Consider the following 22,421-nt stretch of genomic DNA (forward strand, 5'->3'; position numbering starts at 1 on the left):
AATCTTGCACAGAATTAATTTGGTACCTGTTTAGGAATGCCCTTTCAACAGAGTAAACATACTGCTATGAAAGAGCTTGCTTGAGCACAGATTTATAGAACACACAAATGCAGAATAGTATCGCAAAGTAGCCATGTAACTCCATTACTCACACAATAAATACAAGTTCCCTCCCAAGCGTCCTCCCAGTCATTTCACAGGCATGGCACTATTCGTTCTACATTTGACTGATGTCATTTATTACAAGGTTGTCGTTAGCGTTATATGACTGCTTATTTACCTTTTTGTTACTTACAATACTGTTGAGATCTTCAGAACTGATTGTGTCTTTTTATCCCCCAACCCACCAGTGTCTTGCCTATTGGTCATGTTCGATTTCTGTATGAATGCCCAGCTGATCTCAAAGGAGAGGCAAACTGGACATCACTCCTTCAAGCATCAACAACGGTTTAACTAAAGAGTTGGTACTTCTGTCTGCCAACATTCATCATCATTTTAATCGTGATACGCATCAGTAACTTGGCCAACGAAGGTAAGGACAAAACTATAACTCTTTTGGGGTCTACTTATAAGTATGTGTAAACCACCAACAACTGTACAAGTTCTGAACCCAGTACAGTGCAGGCCAGACAAATTACATTTTTAAAAAATAAGAACCCAACCATTGAGCTTACAATTTAGCCATTGTAGCATTTTAATGCAAAGGCGTTTGGTAAGGTAACCCGATATTGTATAATCAAGATAAGAAAATAGAGCTCTAGACAAAAAGATATCATGGACAATTTTCGATTACTAGCTGGAGCCCAGAGGTAAGAAGTTAAGGTACATTTGCACTGCATGCATATTTCAATGACGGTGGTTGTCCTGTCTTCACCAGTCCAATGAAGACTGATGTCTTCCTATGTGAGTGTTGAGATTTGTCTAGGCAAGGTATGAACCAGAACAATTTCTCAATAGAAAGTAATAATTTTATAAATTCTTTCTTACTGATAAATTAGATTGTAGGAAAATAATCATCTGCCCTTAAAAAACAATCAATTGTTTCTTCATTTTGGTACATCACTCAAATCTGCCCCCACCTCCCCTTTACATACTTTGGCTCATTCTTTGTATATAACCAAGTTATAGTTGTTCACATCATCAACAACATGTTCTTCTGGTAAAAGAGGTATTAGTCTGACTCTGAAACAGTTGTAGAGCTATAAAGTCACAATAAGGTCACTATAAATACTCTGGAAGTAGAAACAGCAAAAGACAAACCTGAAGTTTATGGCAATCATTTACATTAGATCATTAAAAGACATTCATTTGGGGAATGGCATAAGCCACAAAGTTTAATGCAGCCGCATTTTTATTACCGTATTTTTTTATTGTGAAGCAAATGACTATAAATGGGAAAATAGTCGAGAATCTTAAAAAACAAAACAAAACAAAAAACTGAAATAAAGAAAATGATGGTATGCATTTGTGATGATCTTAAAATGCCATTCATAGTTTGATGGAAAGATAAACAAAAGAAAATACAAGAATTGCAGGTTATGTCTTGAATGGCCTACGCAGAAGGTATGGAATTAAAATATTTTTCCATAAAAGGAATTCTAAATACCATGAGCGCCTCTATTTATATAGAAGATGGTCTTTGAAATAATTCTTATTTCGTCCAACTTCAGTATGTGTGATCGGTCGTGTTTTTCCTGTGATTTTTTTCAGGTCTCTAAATTCTAACATATTTCAGTTATTACGATCGTTTCAGTATCCTGTGTGGTGCTGAAAAGAGAAGAATTGGATTTAACTCTGGAATTTTCTAAGTGTTCACTTTTTAGCTCATGGAAACCTTATTCAGCAAATAAAAAGGATTTGCTTCCTGATTGCAGAAAAATTTGTAAGTATGATTTATTTTAATTGGAAATTCTTTTTACGTGATTTATTATTTTCTGTATTTTCACTTGGGTTTCCATGAATCTGTCCGTAGAGGGAGTGGGGTTCCATCATTCTGTTAGTATATACATTCGGGTCCCGTCAATGTGTAGTTGAGGAAGAGGGTTTACATCAGTCTGTCAGTAGGTAAAGAGTGTCTATGTCTCTATAAATCTTTATATAGAATGAAAAGGATTCTATCAGACTGTTAGACAAACAGTGCTCCCAAAGTCTGATGATAGGCAAAGTGGGTAAAAGGAGAGATCATCTGTCTCAGAAGAAATACGGGCTGTTGTTGGGTTATTAGAGGTCCCCTCTGCCAGTCACTTTAAAACTAATAATACATGAGAGAGGACTCTGCACAGGCTGCTATAGTGCCATCTAGTGTCTGCAATAAGATTCACAACAGGGATCAGCTTCACAATCTGCTGCTTGGAATATGATAGGGAGAAGCAGTTTTGGTAACAGAAAAACAGATACAGTGACAGACAGCAGTGACAGAGACGCACATTATTATTTTATTATGTTATTATTTATATAGCGCCAACAAATTCCGCAGTGCTTTACAGTGGGTGGACGAACAAACTTGTAGTTGTAACCAGACAAGTTGGACACACAATAACAGAGGGGTTGAGGGCCCTGCTCAATGAGCTTACATGCTAGAGGGAGTGGGGTAAAGTGCCACAAAAGGTAAGGATAGCATTAGACGAATGATGGTTGCAAGAGAGGAATCAGTCGGGGCACATAAGATGGGAAATTAAGTACATACTGGTGACATGGGTAAATCAGAGTGAAAAATATATAGGGCTCAAAAAGTTTAATGAGAAAGAGTAATAACTAACGGGAAGGAAAAGTGAAAAGTAAACGAAAGCGTGGCAAATGCTAAAAATTAGAAACACCATAATATAAAATAGGGTAGTATGAATTTCAGATGTTAACTCTAGTTTGCCCTCCCAAACTACTTACCTCTTTACCGCAGGTCCTTCCTTGCCATATCCATCTAATAGGATAGTAATTTAAAAGTGACCGTTTCAAATGTGTTAAATACACTAATAATGGCAGAAGGTAAAATGCATTTTGAAGATATTGGCAGAATAAAAAAAAAAATCCCATTCTAATAGCTTTCTGTCTAAATCTCTGCAATACGATTAGCAAGCGGGCAGATTGGGACATGGAACAGATGTTGCAGAGCGAAATATTCTACACGTTCGGCTTGGCTACTTTAGCTGAATTTTGAAATGTAGGAAATTAAAGGGTTACTCCAAGCACCATGACAACTTCAGTGATTTGACTTGGTCATGGTGCTTGGAGTCTGTATGTGCGTCATTTCACTATGTTACCAGAGTTCCGTGCTGATTAATGTCTATTCCGTGCATATTTCTGTGCAAAGAGTTGGCTGACCGTGGTCAGCTGATGCTCTTAGCCAATAAATGGCCAGCAGGGTCGATATTTGGCTCTGCAGAAGCCGGATGCACGTCACAGTCCGGTTTAAAGGAGACCACATGTCTGGCAGGACCAGGTAAGAGGGCGAGTTGTTGGTGTTCCTCACATCATAACCATTAACGCGGGCTGTAGTGTTTATGATTGTTATGACCCTTTTACCCTGTAATTCACAAAAAATAATTCGCATTCATACTGAATAGCTGTCGTTTACCATATAAGTACAATTTCAAATACCCGCGCAGTCATTCGCTAAACTGGGCTTCATCAGAAATTAACCAGGAAAATGTTACAAAATTGTTTAAAATCGTTTTGCTAGAAAAATTATTCCGTTCAGCTTTTTTACCTTAACGTGAATGTCCCCCCTCATTTCTCAAAATTCATATATCCGATAATAACTCTACAACCTGTTATGAATAGATGAGTTTTATATGTTACAGACACTCCGGATAAGGCTGATTTGTGTACGTCGTGAGTAAGTTAACATACATGCAGTAACATTGCCTTTTAGATAAACAGGGTTATTCGCTAAACTAAGTGGAATTCACCAGGGAACTGCAAACTTTAAACATTAATAGCCAAATACTCCAAGTCAGCAATGTTTCAAGCTTGGCTATTTTTGGTTTGAATTTGTACTTCCCAGATAAATTCCTCAATATTTACAGTTTAGTTAAGAACCCTAAAAGTATATCTGGTATTCCATATATTCCATAAAATTAAATGTAAATTTTTATATATATATATATATATTTTTTTTACTTTTTTCCATAAAATAAAAATAATAATAATACACAGCGAACGTATTGCCCCCAAATGACACCAATGTGTGTATTGGCAAATATAGTCATTTGAGACAGATGATGACACAGTTATCCTCCTCTCCTACGAGTGAAGGGATTAAAAAAAGAAAACAAAGAAAAATAGTTTCTTCGTCAAATAATGGGGGTGTGACTTTTCTCAGAAATTTTGAGGAAAGAAACACTTACTTATGTTATTTTTATGGTTTTTTTTTTCCTGTTATGTTTTCCATGCCCTTCACATCTTTATTCCCCCTGCCTCCCACCTCACTCTTATTTCCTCGGCGGGATATTTAAAGATGGCTGCCATCAGGTCAAGAGACCTTGGCATTTCCTTGGGACTGGCCAAGGTTTCCTGTAGATGGGGAGGGGGGGAGAGGTGACAGGAATGGGATGGGATGGGAAGGGAGGCTTCCTGTCTCCATTTATATCCCACACACTTACACACACGAGTAGGAATAGAGAGGGGTTCATTAATACCGGCCCTGGATGAGGGCATGCCGGTGTCAACAAGGTGAGTGTCTAGTTGTGTGTCTGTGGAGGTCACTTTGCTATGTTTTTTTCTTTCTTAAACATTTGTATTTTGTGCATTTTCTTGCCTTAATATGCACCTTTGTGTGTCTCTTTAGGTCTCTTTAAGTATGTTTATAATTTTGTTTCTCAAATTGTTTATGTTTCTATACGTATATCTCAGCCTGTGTGATGTACATGGAAGCCTATAGATATTTTATGTTTATGTATATAGTTTTTTTTAGAATGGTGTCTGCCTCTATATGTAAATATTAATATTTTTCCTGCTCTGGGTTGCTTCCTATGTAAGATGCGTACTGTATATGTGGACCCATGTGTAGACACCACTGATAATTCTATATGTATATTTGTGTGTTGCTATGCATGTGTACGTCCATGCTTGCAGTTGTGCGATAATCTGTTTACAGTGGACGTCACCATTGATCTGTAAAACCGTATTTATCAAACCCTGGCCCTTTAGTGTTTCTGGACTACAACTCCCATCACCAGCAGCTAACAGCTGCCCCCAAAAAATGATAGAAACTTGTAGTTAAAAACAAACTAAAACTATTAGTCAGTAAATAAAATAACTATGAATATTTCCATCATGATAAAATGATATATCTATTTCTATGTCTCTCTGTCTGTCTGAACAGTACCGGTAATTGCGTTTGAGTAATAGGGACAGTAGGAATTAGCAGAAAGATTCAAGTGTATTTGGATACTCTAACTGTTAAGGCCTCTGTGTTTCTGTGTGTGCAATCAAACTATAATGCAATAACAGAATTGTTTTAATAATGAATATTTGTTACATTCTGTAAGGCAACAATGGCTTGTCTTCTTACTGTAAGGGATTGGGAACTTCCTCAATGCTTAGATTGCTTTTTAGATGTTTTTTAGCTGCAGGCTCTTTATTTTACTTTTTATTGTTTTGGGCAATGAATTGACAGCGTGAGGTTAGACATCTATATAAAGCATTTCCATGTCTGAAACACCCAGACAATGGGAATATTCGCTCCCGGAACCCACTCACACAGACCTCGTCTCGTGTGGCTTGTTCCTGGTCTGTAATGCATAAATTGTGCCAGGTGGGTGAGAACAATGCATTATTATATTTATTGTTAAAATGCCAACATGTGCAGCAGCGCTGTACAATAGGCAGACAAAGCGTTTTAATAAATACATGTGAATAGAGACAAAAGCTAATCAAATGAGGTTACAGCAATTAGATCTCACATAGTAAATCCTCAATTAATGATACGTACATGTCTGCAATAGGGTATATGTGTGTTGGGTGTACATGTAATAGGGTATATGTGTGTTGGGTGTACATGTAAATCAATGGGGATCGTGTATAAAGAGCTATTCTGCTGCATGGTTCTAACCATGGGTCAACCAGCAGCAACCTTCCTTTCGTTTCCATGGTGATTACTCCACTTTAGAACTTTGGCCCAGAAGTGCTTTTCATACAGATATTCTCCTACGTATAACTGAATTATTAAAATCTCCGAGCACCTCGTATCATTTTTTTTCCATCCCTAAATAGTAACACTGATTTCCTAAAGATTTATGTTTTATGATGTTTTTTTGTTTCAGCTGCGTATTATTTATTTATATATACATATTCACATGTCTATATATGTCCTTGAACGTGTGTGCGTATATTTATGTCTCTCTGTATGGGTTCCTGAATATGTGAGAGTATTTGTACATGAAATGTATATACTGTTTATCACTCTGATCACATAGATTGTGTTATGCTATTATATATGTAGAATGGAATGCATGTAAAGAATCAATACATCTACTACAGGGGGAGATGTGCGGGAATTCCTTGGTGACTGCTCCACTTATCGAACTTTGCCCTCGCAATGCTTTGTGTTTATAATCCCTGCACTGTTTATGGGAATAGTAAAAAGCATGCTTAATCCTCAGGGTTTAACGTTTACTGCATGTATACCAGACTATTAGAGTGGTACTTGTATATTTTGCTATTTATTGCTATATACAGAGATCTTCTTGTGTGTACTTGTGTGAGGACTTTTACATTTCTCATAATAACACGTTAAAACACACTGGATGCCTTGCTGCTTGCAAGATCCTAACATTGCTAAATGTTCATCTTCCAATTCTAGAAAGTAAAACAATCTCAGATAATGTGAATGTTAAAAAGTTTGTTACCCCTTTGCATCAGTGTTTCCATAATCCAATTACATTGTGAAGTTATACTGGATGCACCTCTGAAACCCTCATCAAATGTAACCCCATGGAGGGCTTTTACTTCATGGGGTAAATCACCTTGAACAGGGTTTCCAGTATTATAGAGTATTGGTTTTTAAGAATAATAACCAATTCCGAAGATCCCCTACTAAAAGAGGAAAAATGGAAAAAAGCAGGTCCCTAAAAATAATAAAAAGAGTTTATTCAAGATTGGACAAGACTTTATTGAAATCAGAAGTATTTAAGGACTCAAATAATCAATAAAAAAAATTAAAAATAAACCTAGCACCTAACAAAAGAAAATAAATACCAATGAACTCTTCTCATTAGACCTCAGTCTATGGAGTGAATATAGGGAGGACATATGTTAATAATCACACAAAGGCAAATAACCCGGCAATATAAACAAAGAAGACTGTTACAAACAATGCTACTTAATCAGTGTAGATACTCACCAGGAGGTAAAATAATAGTCTGTCTTAATATAATGATACTTGAGGTAAGTATATATCAGTCGAGTCTCTGTAACAACAGTAGCAGTGATTAGGTATAATACATATGACTACATAAACCCAAGGACTAGCAGTGCATTAGATGTGACCTACAGAAACAAACATAGCAGCTGATTGTGTTGTTTAGTTGGTTAATGCACCCACTGTTGTAACTGACTAACCCTTAGAGTTGTATTTACTATTTAGATCATGTCAACCTGTCAAGGCCAGTACAGCAGGTATTAGGGTATGTATAAATGCTAGTAAAGGGATGGCCAAAAGGTAGCACCCACTTAATGCTTTCACTCGGTGATAGCAGTCCTGCACCAGTCCATCTCTGCTGTTAGCAGACATCCAGCTTCTCCTGCAGAGAATAGATGTGGAGGATAGGGCACTGTTGCCTGACATGAGCCAGGTAAGTTGTCACACCGTTCTAAAATAGTTTGAAAATCTTAACATGGAATGGTGCCAGGTCACTCCTTGCGCCATAACCATTCCAGTGAGCAGTAGTGGTTATGCTTTTTGTATTGTTTCTATTGCTAAATATATTCAAGGAAACCTTTAGACACGTTGTGTAAATATACATTATTTTATTTATTAATATAAAGCATTAAAAAATATACAGAGGGAAATTTCTATCTCACTTTCACTATTTATTGACGTCTTAATAGATGCCACCATTCCAGTTTTCAAAAGCACTTTCACCATTAATGGATTGGTGAAATAAGACCCCTCTACGTTACGTTAAACACTCAATTTTTTGCGTCTCAATTTTTGGCGCCATATCTTTCTGAAGACCTGTTGTGGGCACTTTAATGAAATATCGGAGACTTGGTAAATGCAATGCCCCAAAAACCCTTTTCTAACAATTAATCATTACCCCGTAAGAGCAGTGTGGAAATGTAAAACATCGCTATTGCAGAGAAATAGCAATTTGTACACGTCTCTAGTATCAGATACTAGAAGCACTTTGTCACTGATGACAACAAAATAATTTAATTCAACGCTTCTCTATGAGAAGCATCCAATTGATGGAGAGCGACAAATGCCTTTTCGTGTTTAGATATAAAACACTTTTTTAATACAATCCATACTGATATTTTGCTATCACAGTCCCTGTAACTCTGTCTAGGCCAATGATATTGGCTTGGCACTATTTAGTCTGGTGTCATGGAATCCTGTAAATGTATAGAGAGAAAGTTAAGCTCGCAGTGGGTGTTCTGTTATCCTTATTGACTGGTGTTATGTTTACGTGTTTGTTTTAATACAGGATTATCCATTGATGTCTTATGCGACTGATACACATCTCTCTGTGTAATTTTGTGGGGGGGATTGTATGATACCAAATGTTTCCAGAAACGTTGTTATTATTATTATTATTATTGCCATTTTTATAGCGCCAACAAATTCCTTTACGCTTTTTGTCAGTGTATTAAGTCATTGGTTTCAAAGAGACTCACTGCAAATGTCTGTTATTGTCTGTGGCAAATGTCTGTTTACGCTACCAGGGTAGACAGTGCTGTTGAAATATAGATCCTCAGGGATTTATCTGTTACCCTTCCAGTCTGTTCACAAGAACCCCATAAATTTACTGTAAAGCATAAACAGCTCGGAGATGTTTGGTTTTAGGGTTTTTACAGTAGTGTTATGTATTGTTGTCTTTTATAAATAGCAGTATAATATTACTCTGTTTTTTGCAGAATTTGGTATTGTTGGCTCTATGCTTTGTTCTTGGTATTTTAGCTTTATTCTGTATGGATTTGAAATCAAGGCAAAAGGGTGACTTCTGTACAGAGTTCATTCTGCAATGCCAAGATACGGCATGGAAACTCAATATTTTATCTCACTCCGTACTTAGAAACTAATGAATCAAATCGGTCGGGTTATATGTATATTTATTGAAATTATTAACTCATAGAGTAGTCCACTGCGTAGGTACACTTACTAATAAACCTGTCAGCCTGCAGAAATGTATTCACCATATGCCAAGTACTTGAGCTGGGCATATTAACCTTGGCACGGATCAGGTAAATGTTATAATGCACTCATTGCCAGGAGCGTCCTACCTTGCAGCCCTGTATCCTGTGTCCTTGTAGTGTGTTATAGAGGTTTAAATGAGCATGCAGCTCCGGTAGCATGGTTTATTGGAAGTGTGGAGGGCTGGAGTGAGGGTGTTACTCAAACAGTGTGAGTTACAGGGATATGGAGAGCTGGAGTGAGTGTGCTACTCAGACAGTGTGAGTTACAGGGACATGAAGAGCTGTAGTGAGCGTGCTGCTCAGACAGTGTGAGTAATAGGGATATAGAGAGCTGGAGTGAGTGTGCTGCTCAGACAGTGTGAGTTACAGGGATATGGAGAGCTGAAGTGAGTGTGCTGCTCAAACTGTGTGAGTTACAGGGGTATGGAGAGCTGGAGTGAGTGTGCTACTCAGACAGTGTGAGTTACAGGGGTATGGAGAGCTGGAGTGAGTGTGCTACTCAGACATTGTGAGTTACAGGGGTATGGAGAGCTCGAGTGAGGGTGCTACTCAGTCAGTGTGAGTTACAGGGGTATGGAGAGCTGGAGTGAGGGTGCTACTCAGACAGTGTGAGTTACAGGGATATGGAGAGCTGGAGTGAGGGTGCTACTCAGACAGTGTGAGTTACAGGGATATGGAAAGCTGGAGTGAGTGTGCTACTCAGGCAGTGTGAGTTACAGGGGTATAGAGAGCTGGAGTGAGCATGCTACTCCAACAGTGTTAGTTACAATGATATGGAGAGCTGGAGTGAGGGTGCTACTCAGACAGTGTGAGTTACAGGGATATGGAGAGCTGGAGTGAGCGTGCTGCTCAGACAGTGTGAGTAATAGGGATATGGAGAGCTGGAGTCAGGGTGCTACTCAGACAGTGTGAGTTACAGGGATATGGAGAGCTGGAGTGAGCGTGGTACTCAGACAGTGTGAGTTACAGGGGTATGGAGAGCTGGAGTGAGGGTGCTACTCAGACAGTGTGAGTTACAGGGATATTGAGAGCTGGAGTGAGTGTGCTACTCAGACTGTGTGAGTTACAGGAATATGGAGAGCTGGAGTGAGCGTGCTACTCAGACAGTGTGAGTTACAGGGATATGGAGAGCAGGAGGGAGCGTGCTACTCAGACAGTGTGAGTTACAGGAATATGGAGAGCTGGAGTGAGCGTGGTACTCAGACAGTGTGAGTAATAGGGATATGGAGAGCTGGAGTGAGCGTGCTACTCAGACAGTGTGAGTTACAGGAATATGGAGAGCTGAAGTGAGTGTGGTACTCAGATAGTGCGGGTTATAGGAGGTACAGAGAGCAGGAGTGTACATTCTGCTCAGATAGTGTACCTTACAGCGGTATGGAGAGCTGGAGTGAGTTCATGCAGAGTGGGTAATATCAGGTGTGGAGAGCTGGAGTGAGTATGTTTATCAGGTGGTGTGGGGTATAGAAAGTATGGAGAGTTGAAGTGTGCATTCTGCTCAGGTAGTTTTTGGGGTATGGAAAGCTGGAGTGAGTGTACTGTTCAGGTAGTGTGGTGTTCTATAGGAGGCGTGGGGAACTGGATTGAACGTACTGCTAATGTAGTGTGGGTTATAGTAGGTGTGGGGAGCTGGAATAAGCATTCTGCACAGACAGTGTGAGTTACAGGCGTTTAGCTGGAGTGCTGTCCAGGTAGTGTGAGTTATGAGAGGTATGGAGGATGGAGTGAGTGTGCTGCTCAGGTAGTGTGAGTAAAGGAAGTTGGATGGAGTCAGTGTGCTGCTCAGGTAGTGTGAGTAAAGGAAGTTGGATGGAGTGAGCGTGCTGCTCAGATAGTGTGAGTAAAGGAAGTTGGATGGAGTGAGCGTGCTGCTCAGGTAGTGTGAGTAAACGACGTTGGATAGAGTGAATGTGCTGCTCAGGTAGTGTGAGTAAAGGAAGTTGGATGGAGTGAGCGTGCTGCTCAGATAGTGTGAGTAAAGGAAGTTGGATGGAGTGAGCGTGCTGCTCAGGTAGTGTGAGTAAAGGAAGTTGGATGGAGTGAGTGTGCTGCTCAGGTAGTGTGAGTAAAGGAATTTGGATGGAGTGAGCGTGCTGCTCAGGTAGTGTGAGTAAAGGAAGTTGGATGGAGTGAGCGTGCTGCTCAGGTAGATTTAGTAAATGAAGTTGGATAGAGTGAATGTGCTGCTCAGGTAGTGTGAGTAAAGGAAGTTGGATGGAGTGAGCGTGCTGCTCAGGTAGTGTGAGTAAAGGAAGTTGGATGGAGTGAGTGTGCTGCTCACGTAGTGTGAGTAAAGGAAGTTGGATGGAGTGAGCGTGCTACTCAGGTAGCGTGAGCAAAGGAAGTTGGATGGAGTGAGTGTGCTGCTCAGATAGTGTGAGTAAAGGAAGTTGGATGGAGTGAGTGTGCTGCTCAGGTAGTGTGAGTAAAGGAAGTTGGATGGAGTGAGTGTGCTGCTCAGGTAGTGTGTTACCACACATGTGCTCATATTGCTATAATCAACAGAAAGGGGATCACCACTGGATAAAAAGGTAAGTTATCTTTTATTTTTAAGGAGTGCGGGGCACATGGTTCAGGGAACACAGCAAGTGTTCCAATCCATTTGAAGTGTCCATGCGGGTCCATAATGTACACATGAATATATTTGGGCCAGGGAGGTACATTTCTGTGCGCAGTGGTCATTCCTGAGAGTAATTATACAGGGTTCCTGGAATGATTTGCTTGTTATTCCCTGAGACCTTCACCCCTGCGGGCACCTGACCTGGCTGTGTGCCAATGAGAGCGGCTTAACAACATGCACATAGAAGAAAACTGATTTACTGAAATATATGGAATGTTTCAGTTACTGCCACATGAGCTTTTTTTATTGTTACTTTTTTATTTGAACACGCTATATTGAGTTAATATTTGCTCATAATCAGCTGAGTGAAAGTTGAGAAACTTTATTTGTTACAACTGGCAAATCCTTGTTTGAAGACATTCATCGTTTTTTATAATTTTATATTTTCTAGACAAAAAACAACGGTAGATGAGAATAGTGACATTTTATAAATGTGGAATACTAGCAAGTGTAGCCTGCTCAGAAATAATTAGGACATATTTATATTGATTTATGAATGTTTTGTTACATTTGATTCCACACCACCTCTCTGGTGGTCGGAGAGGACAAGTTCTACAAACGTTGGTGGTCCAATAGAATGAAGCATGGGGAGCTAGAGTTTCATGTCACAGGTTTGCCTGCCACTGATCCCACACCACCTCTCTGGTGGTCGGAGAGGACAAGTTCTACAAACGTTGGTGGTCCAATAGAATGAAGCATGGGGAGCTAGAGTTTCATGTCACAGGTTTGCCTGCCACTGATCCCACACCACCTCTCTGGTGGTCGGAGAGGACAAGTTCTACAAACGTTGGTGGTCCAATAGAATGAAGCATGGGGAGCTAGAGTTTCATGTCACAGGTTTGCCTGCCACTGATTCCACACCACCTCTCTGGTGGTCGTAGAGGACAGGTTCTACAAACGTTGGTGGTTCAATAGAATGAAGCATGGGGAGCTAGAGTTTCAAGTCACAGGTTTGCCTGCCACTGATCCCACACCACCTCTCTGGTGGTCGGAGAGGACAAGTTCTACAAACGTTGGTGGTCCAATAGAATGAAGCATGGGGAGCTAGAGTTTCATGTCACAGGTTTGCCTGCCACTGATCCCACACCACCTCTCTGGTGGTCGGAGAGGACCGGCTTTTTTTAGTCGGAATAATACAACTCAAAGTGTAGTGAATAAACTTGTGTGTAATTTGACGCTTCCAATCTATTTAATATCCAAACAGCGAGGTTGTTAAAATACATTATTAGTAAATATTTGTAAATAAGTAAATCATCTGAGAATAATTTTTTTTTACCCCCCTATGTGCTGATGGTAAGGGTATCGGTTAAAAGCCATGTTTCTGTTGCACGTGTGTGTTTATTCAATTTATAAAATCTAGTCATTATGTATGAGAAGCACCTGTAAACTCAGGGCAAACAGACTTTTAAGAACTTATCTATTATATATATATATATATATGTACTTGTTGACTGTCCATTGAAATGGACTCAGGAGCACCGATTCACCGTACGTTCAGTTGATATAAAAGGGCGCGTTGTTCATAGGTGAAATGAAATAGTAAATGTGTTCTGGAATCCCTACCAAGGGAGCCTGATGAAGGTGGTGGGGTGCTAAACATTGCCCCCCTAACTTGTTGGAGTCTGTCCATATAACCCGTGTACTGACCCAAAACTACAACAGCAATCATGACAGACACAACGTCCTCAATGTGATATTTTAAAATAAGCTTTTCTAAGGATTCCAGTGTGTTCGGAAAAACAAACTTTTAAACATTAACGTTTATGGGAAGATTTGAAGATATATCGTTAGAAAAGTTTTTTTTGTTTTTTTTTGTTTTTTTTTTGTTTGAATTCTTTATTTTTGCAGTGCATATGGTGGTAACAGTCAGGCACGTGGTACCCCAAAGGCAATCCGCATGCATATTTCAAGACAAAGGGTGATAACATGGAAAGCATTAGGGTATGATAGTACAATGCACTATTTTTATATTTATGAACAGGCTTAGATCACGTTATTTTGGTATGTTATAGGTTGTTTTGTGAACATGCTAAACTAGGCAATTTTATGCATACGTTAGTAATCTATTAAACAGACGATTATATTTTTGTTGAACATGCTAAACTAGGCAATTTTATGCATACGTTAGTAATCTATTAAACAGACGATTATATCAGCGTTAAACTCTTTGTAGATAACATTTGCTTGTCACAGTCGCTTAGAACATTTGCTCATACAAGTTGCCTAGAACAATAGTAATACAGCATAGTGGGGTATGCAGCTTGAGAGTGGGGTCGCGTGTGAAGACATACTGTTCTGCTGAGAGGGTGAGAAAGGGGCATCTGGCACCAACCGTGTAAGCCCTAGGTAAGTCCCGTTTTGTCCCTTAGGATGGGGGCTGACAGTGAAGAGTATAGACTGCTAGCCATCCCCAGCGATGGGGCTCAGCTCCAGCAGTGCTTGCAGTGTGTGTAGCTTTACGGCTCCCAGATTTGCGGCTGTGGCTTGAAAGGGTGGTGACGAGCTGTGCCCTCTACTGATTCCCTGGTCGGGTGAGTGGCTGTTGTGGCGCATTGGGCTGGTGAGTTCGCTCTCCTGGGTGTGGGAGTAATCATGTGGGTTGCCATTGTAGATCTGCCCAGGTGCAAACTCCAAGCTCACTTGTGGGCTGTGTGTTGCTCCCACCCAAGTGCCATGCTGAGAGGCTGCAGCTTTCCCTTTGTCCTGGGTCCGGTGCGGTCGCCGTATCTGCATTCAGACGGCTGTTGTGGCTCCATATCGCAGGAGCAGTAGTGTAGGTGCTCTGAACCGCCGCCATTGTGGGTTTGGGCCTTGTGTGCCTGGCGCCTTGTAGTCATCTTGCAGGTCAGTTTGAGTGCGCCCCAGTATGGACCGGGATGACCCCCCTGGCCCAGAGGGGGGGGGAACAGGACCGGCAGGCATTAAGCACTCCAGCGTGGGGCAGTATAGTAGGGAGACAGGGCAGCGGCCGTCCACCCCGCTCCCCCTAAAGTAGGCCGCGGCCTCCGAAGTCCCGTGCTGCCCGTGTGGGATCCGGAACTCCCGATCTCGGGGTCCGCTACCCTTCCCACCGCTGTGTGAGTCATTTCTCGCTGGTTGCGGGTTTGGATGACCGCCTATGTTGCCTCCGATGTCGGATTTCTCAGGAGCCCATCCGCCATGCGACCGGTCAGCATGGCGGACCGGCCCCGCCCCCCAGAAAAGTTTTTTTAACAGGTTGTGAACATTTTAAAAGCGTATCCAAAAATATTAAATCATGTTTTGTTCTAACTCACTCTTCTCATTAGTCCTTACCACATCTATAGATTATTATTTTTGTATTTTAGATGGCAACTAAAACTGGGACAGCCCCTTCTGATCCATAAATCTTTTTGCCAGGTAGTTTGCACATTAGAGAAAACCAGGTACAGTTACTAGTTTATTCTTTGCTTACCATAGACCACCTTCAAGGTATTGTGGAATACAACTCTTATTATGCTCTAACGGCCATAATGCTGTCAAAGAATGAATGGAAGTGTATCTCACAACATCTGGAGTGCCAAATGATGCCTTTCCCTGCACTAGACCATGAATTGAATTATATGTCTCTTTCTCTAGCAACTATTACTTGCTTTCTCTAAAAATGCAAGACTTTGTGCAGTACTTAAAGGGAAATTGTAAACACCATAACCACTTCAGCACATTGACTTTCCATCTTGTGGCAGTAATGATTGGCTGAGAGTGATATGCGCTGCCCAAAGTTGGATCATTCGATAAAGTGTTAACTTAATATTTTGCCCATAATCACTACAATAAACTGTAGTGGTTTGGTTCTTATAGTGTAACCGCTTAATGGTGCCCACACATTTTACATGCATATCTGAATTTGTCCCTGTGTACTGTTTCATTTAAACTCTCTATAGATTAAAAAACTAACCCTTGAATATAAGTGGCAGGTACGCAGTATCTTTGTATCTGTTCTTAGATCAAATAACATTTCTGTTAATATCTGTTACGTGGGTCCCTGAAATGCATGTCTCTCTGCACTAAAACAGGCTGCGATGAGTGTGCATATCCTTTTTCTGTGTGTTCTGTTTGCAAGAGTCTGCATTTATTATTTTTATTTTGTTGGTAAACTGTTCAGTTCATATGACCTCTGCTTCCCAGTACAGAGTTCAGTAGGAGGAAACCTTCCAGCCTTAGGTGCTTTCCAGTAAAATCGGCATTTAAATACCCTGACAGGCAGAACATAAAGGACATTTAAGAAGAATGGAGATTTAGTGTCAGAGCCAGGTGGAACTAGAGATCAGGAAGTGCAGGGACTTAACAATCTGGGACTTACCAGTACTTCTGCATGTTGCTTTCAGGAGAATATAATGTTAATAACACAATGCTAGTTGTATGTATAACAACACATACCAGATAAGGAAGGAATAGCAGAGACACATGGTAAGAGAGTGTTACATTATATTCACCATGAGTATTTAAAGCTGAATATGTCTGTGGAGATTGTGGAGATTGCTGAAGATCATATAGAGGGAGAAGAGACAAAGACAAGGAAAATGCTGTGAGTAATTACATGTTGTGTAGTGTTTGAGTAAAATAAAAAAAAAAAAACAGGTAATTGAGAAAGTGAAGTTAAATTGCACACTCACGTTTCATGGAGCACATCCGTGCTCCAACATAGCGACCCCAACTTATTTGGTTTGGAGGACTGGGTGAGAGGTGCAGGTTCAACTATTAAAATGTTTTCCTTTTTTTCAGTCCTTCTCAGTCTTCCCATTTCTTAAGCCACGTTGCATATTATTTTATATACTGCATTGATTATTTTTTTTAATTTATTTTTTACCTGTTAGTTTATCGGTGCTTTGCAGTCCTTTTCCTTCCCTATTTTCTGCTGCCTTTTTGTCGTTTGCAGTTTGCATATTTTTTACCTGATTACTTCTGTCCCTGAATATATGGTGGCCCCCACTCCCTTTAGTGAGTATTAACCAATCATTAACCCCTTATCTATGTCTGTTTTGCTGACCTTACCTTTTTGTTTAACCTTTTTCTTCTCATTCTCTGCCTGTCTCACCCGTTCTCATAACTGACTCGTTTATTTGTTCAGCATATCTAGATAGCTATCTAACCTGAATTTACTCTTTTCACTTTCACTTTTTGTTTCTTTCAGTCGTTTTTTTCCATTTCATATCTTTCTCAGTCATCTGCTTTTATCGTTTGCCAATCATTCCTTTTTTTATTTAATATCTGTCTCTTTCTGAGTGTCTCTAACTCTCTTGGTCTTTGTTGTATTGTTTCTTCCACAGTATCTACCCCTTTCTATGTCTGTCTTACTTTTTGGTCAATAAAATAGTTATTAGCCTGTCACCAAGTTTGTATTGTGTATGACTGGCATATACAATCATTTTATTGTCAGAATTTATAAATATTCTTGTTGAGACAAAAATATATTAATATAAATTAATTCATTTGTGTTTCACACATGTATATCAGTTGGACCAGGATTTAAATCTGGGTTTCCAGGTAGTAAGCAAGTACTGGCCAACCAACCTGACAAAGTGGTGGTAAATAAGGAATGGAAGACTGTGGTGGTGGTGGTGGTGGTGGTGGATGTGGCAACACCAAGTGACCATAACATAATGAAGAAGGTACATGAGGAGATGGACACATATCACGGACTGAAAGAAGATCTAGAGAGGATGTGGAAAGTGAAGGCAGTAGTAGTCCCAGTTGTGATAGGAGCACTCGGGGCTGTGACCCCCAAGTTAGGGTAGTGGCTTCAACAGATTCCAGGTGGGATATCTGAGATCTCTGTCTTGGAACTGGACCATCAGAAGGGTCGAGTTCTAGGAACAGCTAAGATACTGCACATAATTCTAAGACATCCAGGCCTCTCGTAGAGAAGAATGAGGAATACAAAAAAATATTTTTAAAAACATTTTTTTAATTTTATATAAATATGGTCTAAAATGTCTCCCATGTTTTTCCAATGGGAAATAAATTAAAATGTTCCATTCCAGATTCCTTCCTTTTCTTTCTCATTAGGAGTATAGGGAGTTAAGACAAATAAAGCCTAAAACACATGATCATGTTGGGCACACATTCTACTTGTAAAATGAAGTTTAATTTTATTACTTATTTCATGACTAATCTTAAAAATAACACTGATCAAAAAATGGTGAGCGTAATGTGTAAAATACAGGTCTGAACTGTTATCAACTCACCTATTAGAGATTTCAAATTTTTACTCCTGTAACTCATAAGAAGTGACACCATGGCCGCTGTACTAATGAGTTCCCTTACTTTCTCTTCCAGGCCTGAAACCATGCCAGGTGTAGCCCCAAATCCTTTTGATGAGGACACCCCTATGGATCGTCCCTCCCCTGAAGGGGGAAACCCATTCCTTGAGGAGGTGGAAGAGAAGAGAGAGCCTATGGGATCAGATGCGAAACGCAGGGGTACTCTAGAGAAGATTGCCGGCCTCTCTCCCTTTTGGAAAGGTGGAAAGAGTCTACTGGGCGTACTAGGGACCCCGGAGAAAAGACGAGGTCGGCGCAAATCAGAAGATGTCAGCCTGTTGTCACATGGGCGCAAGAAAGAATCAAGTGGAGGAGAAGAGGATGGAGGGGGTTTTGGTGGTGGGACAAAGCGTCTTTCCTTTCTGTGGCTCGGGGGAGGTGGAAACAGTGGAGGGAACCGGTCACATAGGGAGTCTTTGGTGGAAGTGGTCCAGGAAAACAATGAAGTGATCCGAGAGATTGAGAAAACCCGGGAACCACTCTCAGGTGAGGAAGCTGATCACATACTGATCTGTTCAAATAATTACTGGTGAGGTGAAGTCACATTTTCTAGACTGTGTAGGCGTAGGAAGGAACAATGGTTTATAGGATTTGGTGGGTAACTAGGGACCCCACAAAAAATTTTAAATATCAAAAAGAAAAAAACAGCTGCAATATCTTCATGAATCTCTAAAGCACTGTATCCTCCATGTCTGTATTTGATATTAAAGGGATCCTATAGTGCCAGGAAAACAATCCTGTTTTCCTGACACTATAGGGTTAATAGGTCCCCCCTCCCTCGGGGCCACCCTCCCACTGGGCTGAAGGGGATAAAAACCCCTTTAGCCACTTACCTTAATCCAGTGCCTGGCTCCCCCGGCGCTGGTGACCTCCCCTACCTCTGCTGACGTCAGCTCCCAAGTGGAGCCACATGCGTGGCCAGACCACTTATTAAGCTGAAGTGGTGTGGGTGCCTATAGTGGTCCTTTAACAGTTTGCTATTCTCCTCTCATCCACAATTCATATTTAGTGAATTAAACCCCAAAATACATCAATCTGAACTGAATGTTAGTTACTCAAATAACCATATTGCTTTGCTATAGTCCTCTATATCTGTATGTAGCGATATGAGACCGTAAACCAAGAGAACTACCTTAATAACCCTCAAAGATTGTTTAACACCAAATGGCATCACATGACGGTGAATCATTAATCGCGAAGATTGTATATTATTCCCTTAAACATTTTTCCGCTACAGATGGGAATGTTCTTACGGACCATGGAAGGTCTAAAAAGTCTGTCTTTTTCTGGAGTTATTCTATTTTTTTTTTTGTCCATGTGTGCCATCTTTCATTTGCATGTTCCATTTAACTGTTGTTAAGCATCTTGCAATTTGTTGGTACATTGGAAAACAATATTAACTATAGTGTTCCTTTAAATTGATTGCTCACACTAGCATCCTAAGAGTACAAAGCAGTGTAATTAACTCACTGGTAAACATATTATTATTTAATAGCCAGTGAGATATTGCAACTGGTTCGTGAAATATCTTGTATCTGTTCAAACCTCGGGGCACAGGTTCTGTTCCTGTCAGAATCAGTTTACCCTTTCATCCTTAGAAGCGTGAAAAAATGTACACCATTGAGTTGGATAGTAATTAGGCCTATACCCCAAGGCATGCTTGAAATCTAAAGAAAACTAAATGTATCCTTCCTGTCAAATCACTTTTGTTATTACAATGTTCTCCATTGTGATCTGATGCTTTCAAGACTTCAGCCTCTCTTCACAGCAGAGTCTAATGAAGAATAAAAAGCCTTTTCATACATGATCCACTTTATTTAAAAAAAAAAAGTTTTCTTTTTTGCATGTTTATTGAATTGCAATTCTCTATGCTAAACAAACAATGAAAACATATTTAACAAACAGATAGACATTGAACATAACAAAGATTGGAGTTAAAAAGTTGCCCTCGTCCGATGAGGGCAAGCAAAATGTTATCCCCAGTGTTTGTAGACTTTTAAAGCACACTGATTTGGGCCAAAGTCATTGAAAAGTAAACAATCATGGCTATTTAAGCCCTTAAGGACAACTTCTGTAATAAAAGGGAATCATGACGGAATATTTCCGTCATGTGTCCTTAAGGGGGTTAACTGATTTTTATGAGTGTTTTGTACCAAAGGCGTTTTTCTTTAAATATTGTTAATAATTGGCATTGGCGCTGTATGGATAACAAAATGATGTTTAAACCAATGTCTTCAACATCTGGGAGACCTCCAATGTAGCCCCATTTATATAAAACAAAGTAAAAGTGTTTAATGACTTTTAACTTCAAGGGTCAAAACAAGTAATACAACACCTTACCTCCCTGGGGTTCTTCCAAACCTATACATGTCATATATACATTGCTCCACTCTGACATAAGTAAGCATTTATCTCTGTTGCAGTTCTTGAGATCCTCCACCTCATTCAGCAAAGGGAACTGCGCTCAGCTGACCAACACATTATAGAACTAGAGGCAGAATGCGATGGAGGAGCAAGTCCAGATGGGACTATTAAAAGCCCGGGCCGACAAGCCAAGGATGTGACCCTCCTCTACGAGGCTCTGATGAAAGAAATGTGGGCTGTGGTTGACGAGTCACTTAACAGCAAAGGGAAACATCAAAAACTAGATGAAGTCATTGGTGTGATACAGCAAGAAGAGGCTCGAGAAGGGCCTTTAGGGAACAAGAACATGAGAAAGCATTGGGTAGATGCATTAGGGAGGAGTGCGGAAAAACGAATAAAGGGCAACTTGGAAGGAAAAATGGGATCACTATCTTCACAAGCTGAAAGAGTCAAGAGGACAGCAGTGGAAGATCTGACATCAGTGAAAAACCATCTGGTGAGGAGATATACTGTTAACAAAAAAGGACTATCCTTTCTACACACAATGACACAGACAAATAAGACAGATTTTACGTGGACATCTTTCTTTTTGACAAAGCCTTTTCTGGCGTGCTTCTTTATGTGACCCTACACTTGTTTCTCCATAGGTGTGCTCCTACCCAAAAGACTTTGACGTTTTCCGAATCTACCTGTCAGCGTATCACAGAAGTGTAGCCGAGTGGCTTAATACTGCGGCAAGGCGCAATCTTGAAAACAATGAAATTTACTTCATTCTAGACTGGAATAGTAATGTCTACTCCAGGTTAGTTCCAGAACTGCCAGAAGTGATGTATGTGTAAAATTATGCAGACAGAATCCTGTCTCTTTGTTGTAGAACTGGTTTACGGTAGTGTGAGGATTCCATGATAAAATGGTTTCTTCGAAGGAATAGACTTTGGGGCAGGATGAAGGAACATTAGTCATTGTTGGCCTGTAATTAACCAATAGGGGGAATTAAAGAGGATTAAGCTCGACAGTAGAGAAGTTATGGAGAATTTACAAAATAGGCCCAGTATCATACAGAAAGCTATATGCAGGAGGAGAGGATAAGAGTAGCAGAGATTTATTCGGCGGCTGCAGTTTTGTAGAGTTTATTTGTGGTGCGGTCAGAACAATATTGCTAGTAGACATATTGATAAAAGTACTGTCGAAATGATACAAGTGTACTCAGTGCTTAGGACATTTAATTAGATGGATATTACAGGAATAGTGTAAAGTGTAGTAGTGTCTATCTTTTCACAGGGATATCCTTTCCAGGCCTGAGATATCACCACTTATTAACCCCTCTGAGTTGGGTCCTCTCCTATCTGATGACGTACAGAAGATGCTGGAAGAGCAATATGTACAGTTCATACAGGTAAAACAAATTCAATAAATCTTGGTATGAGACTTCTGTAAAGTCTGATGACTCCACTTCATCTTTGCATCGCGTAATGTGTCCCTATTTCATCCCCAGATCCGTGTGTCCCAGAGATTAGACGAGGAGCTGAAACTAGAACAAGAACGCTGGAAACTTGAGGACAAAAATGAGGACATAAATTCTAATTTTAGTGGACGTGTGATCCAGGTAAGTCCTCTTTAACATCTCCATACCAAATAGCAGTGGCTGATTTTTCTAATTAGAGAGAAAAGGCAGTGTTTATAGTGCTGCCTAGGGACACCTCCAGTGGCAGTCACTCAGACGGCCACTAGAGGTGCTTTCTCGGTCAGTGATGTACCACTTGTAGTACTGACATTCAGCGTCTCCACACTCTGCCTGGGGACAC

General features: G+C 40.2%; 1 protein-coding gene across 4 annotated transcripts in view; it reads left to right on the forward strand.

Moving 5' to 3' along the window:
- Nucleotides 1–1,811: 1,811 nt before the first annotated feature.
- The window catches only part of EXOC3L2 (exocyst complex component 3 like 2), a 29,404-nt gene continuing 8,794 nt past the window's right edge, over nt 1,812–22,421 (forward strand). The window contains exons 1-6 of one of the 4 annotated variants that reach the window (XM_063431738.1): nt 1,812–1,882; nt 18,269–18,738; nt 20,676–21,112; nt 21,264–21,418; nt 21,898–22,012; nt 22,112–22,222. In XM_063431738.1, coding sequence (XP_063287808.1) covers nt 18,279–18,738; nt 20,676–21,112; nt 21,264–21,418; nt 21,898–22,012; nt 22,112–22,222 — 1,278 coding nt within the window. In that variant the 5' untranslated portion in view covers nt 1,812–1,882; nt 18,269–18,278. Of the gene's footprint in view, nt 1,883–4,599; nt 4,669–16,261; nt 16,518–18,268; nt 18,739–20,675; nt 21,113–21,263; nt 21,419–21,897; nt 22,013–22,111; nt 22,223–22,421 lie in introns of those variants that run through there. The other 3 variants (XM_063431737.1, XM_063431735.1, XM_063431739.1) reach the window with 3 other exon arrangements.

This window comes from Pelobates fuscus, chromosome 9 (assembly GCF_036172605.1).
Source record: "Pelobates fuscus isolate aPelFus1 chromosome 9, aPelFus1.pri, whole genome shotgun sequence".
NCBI lineage: Eukaryota > Metazoa > Chordata > Amphibia > Anura > Pelobatidae > Pelobates > Pelobates fuscus.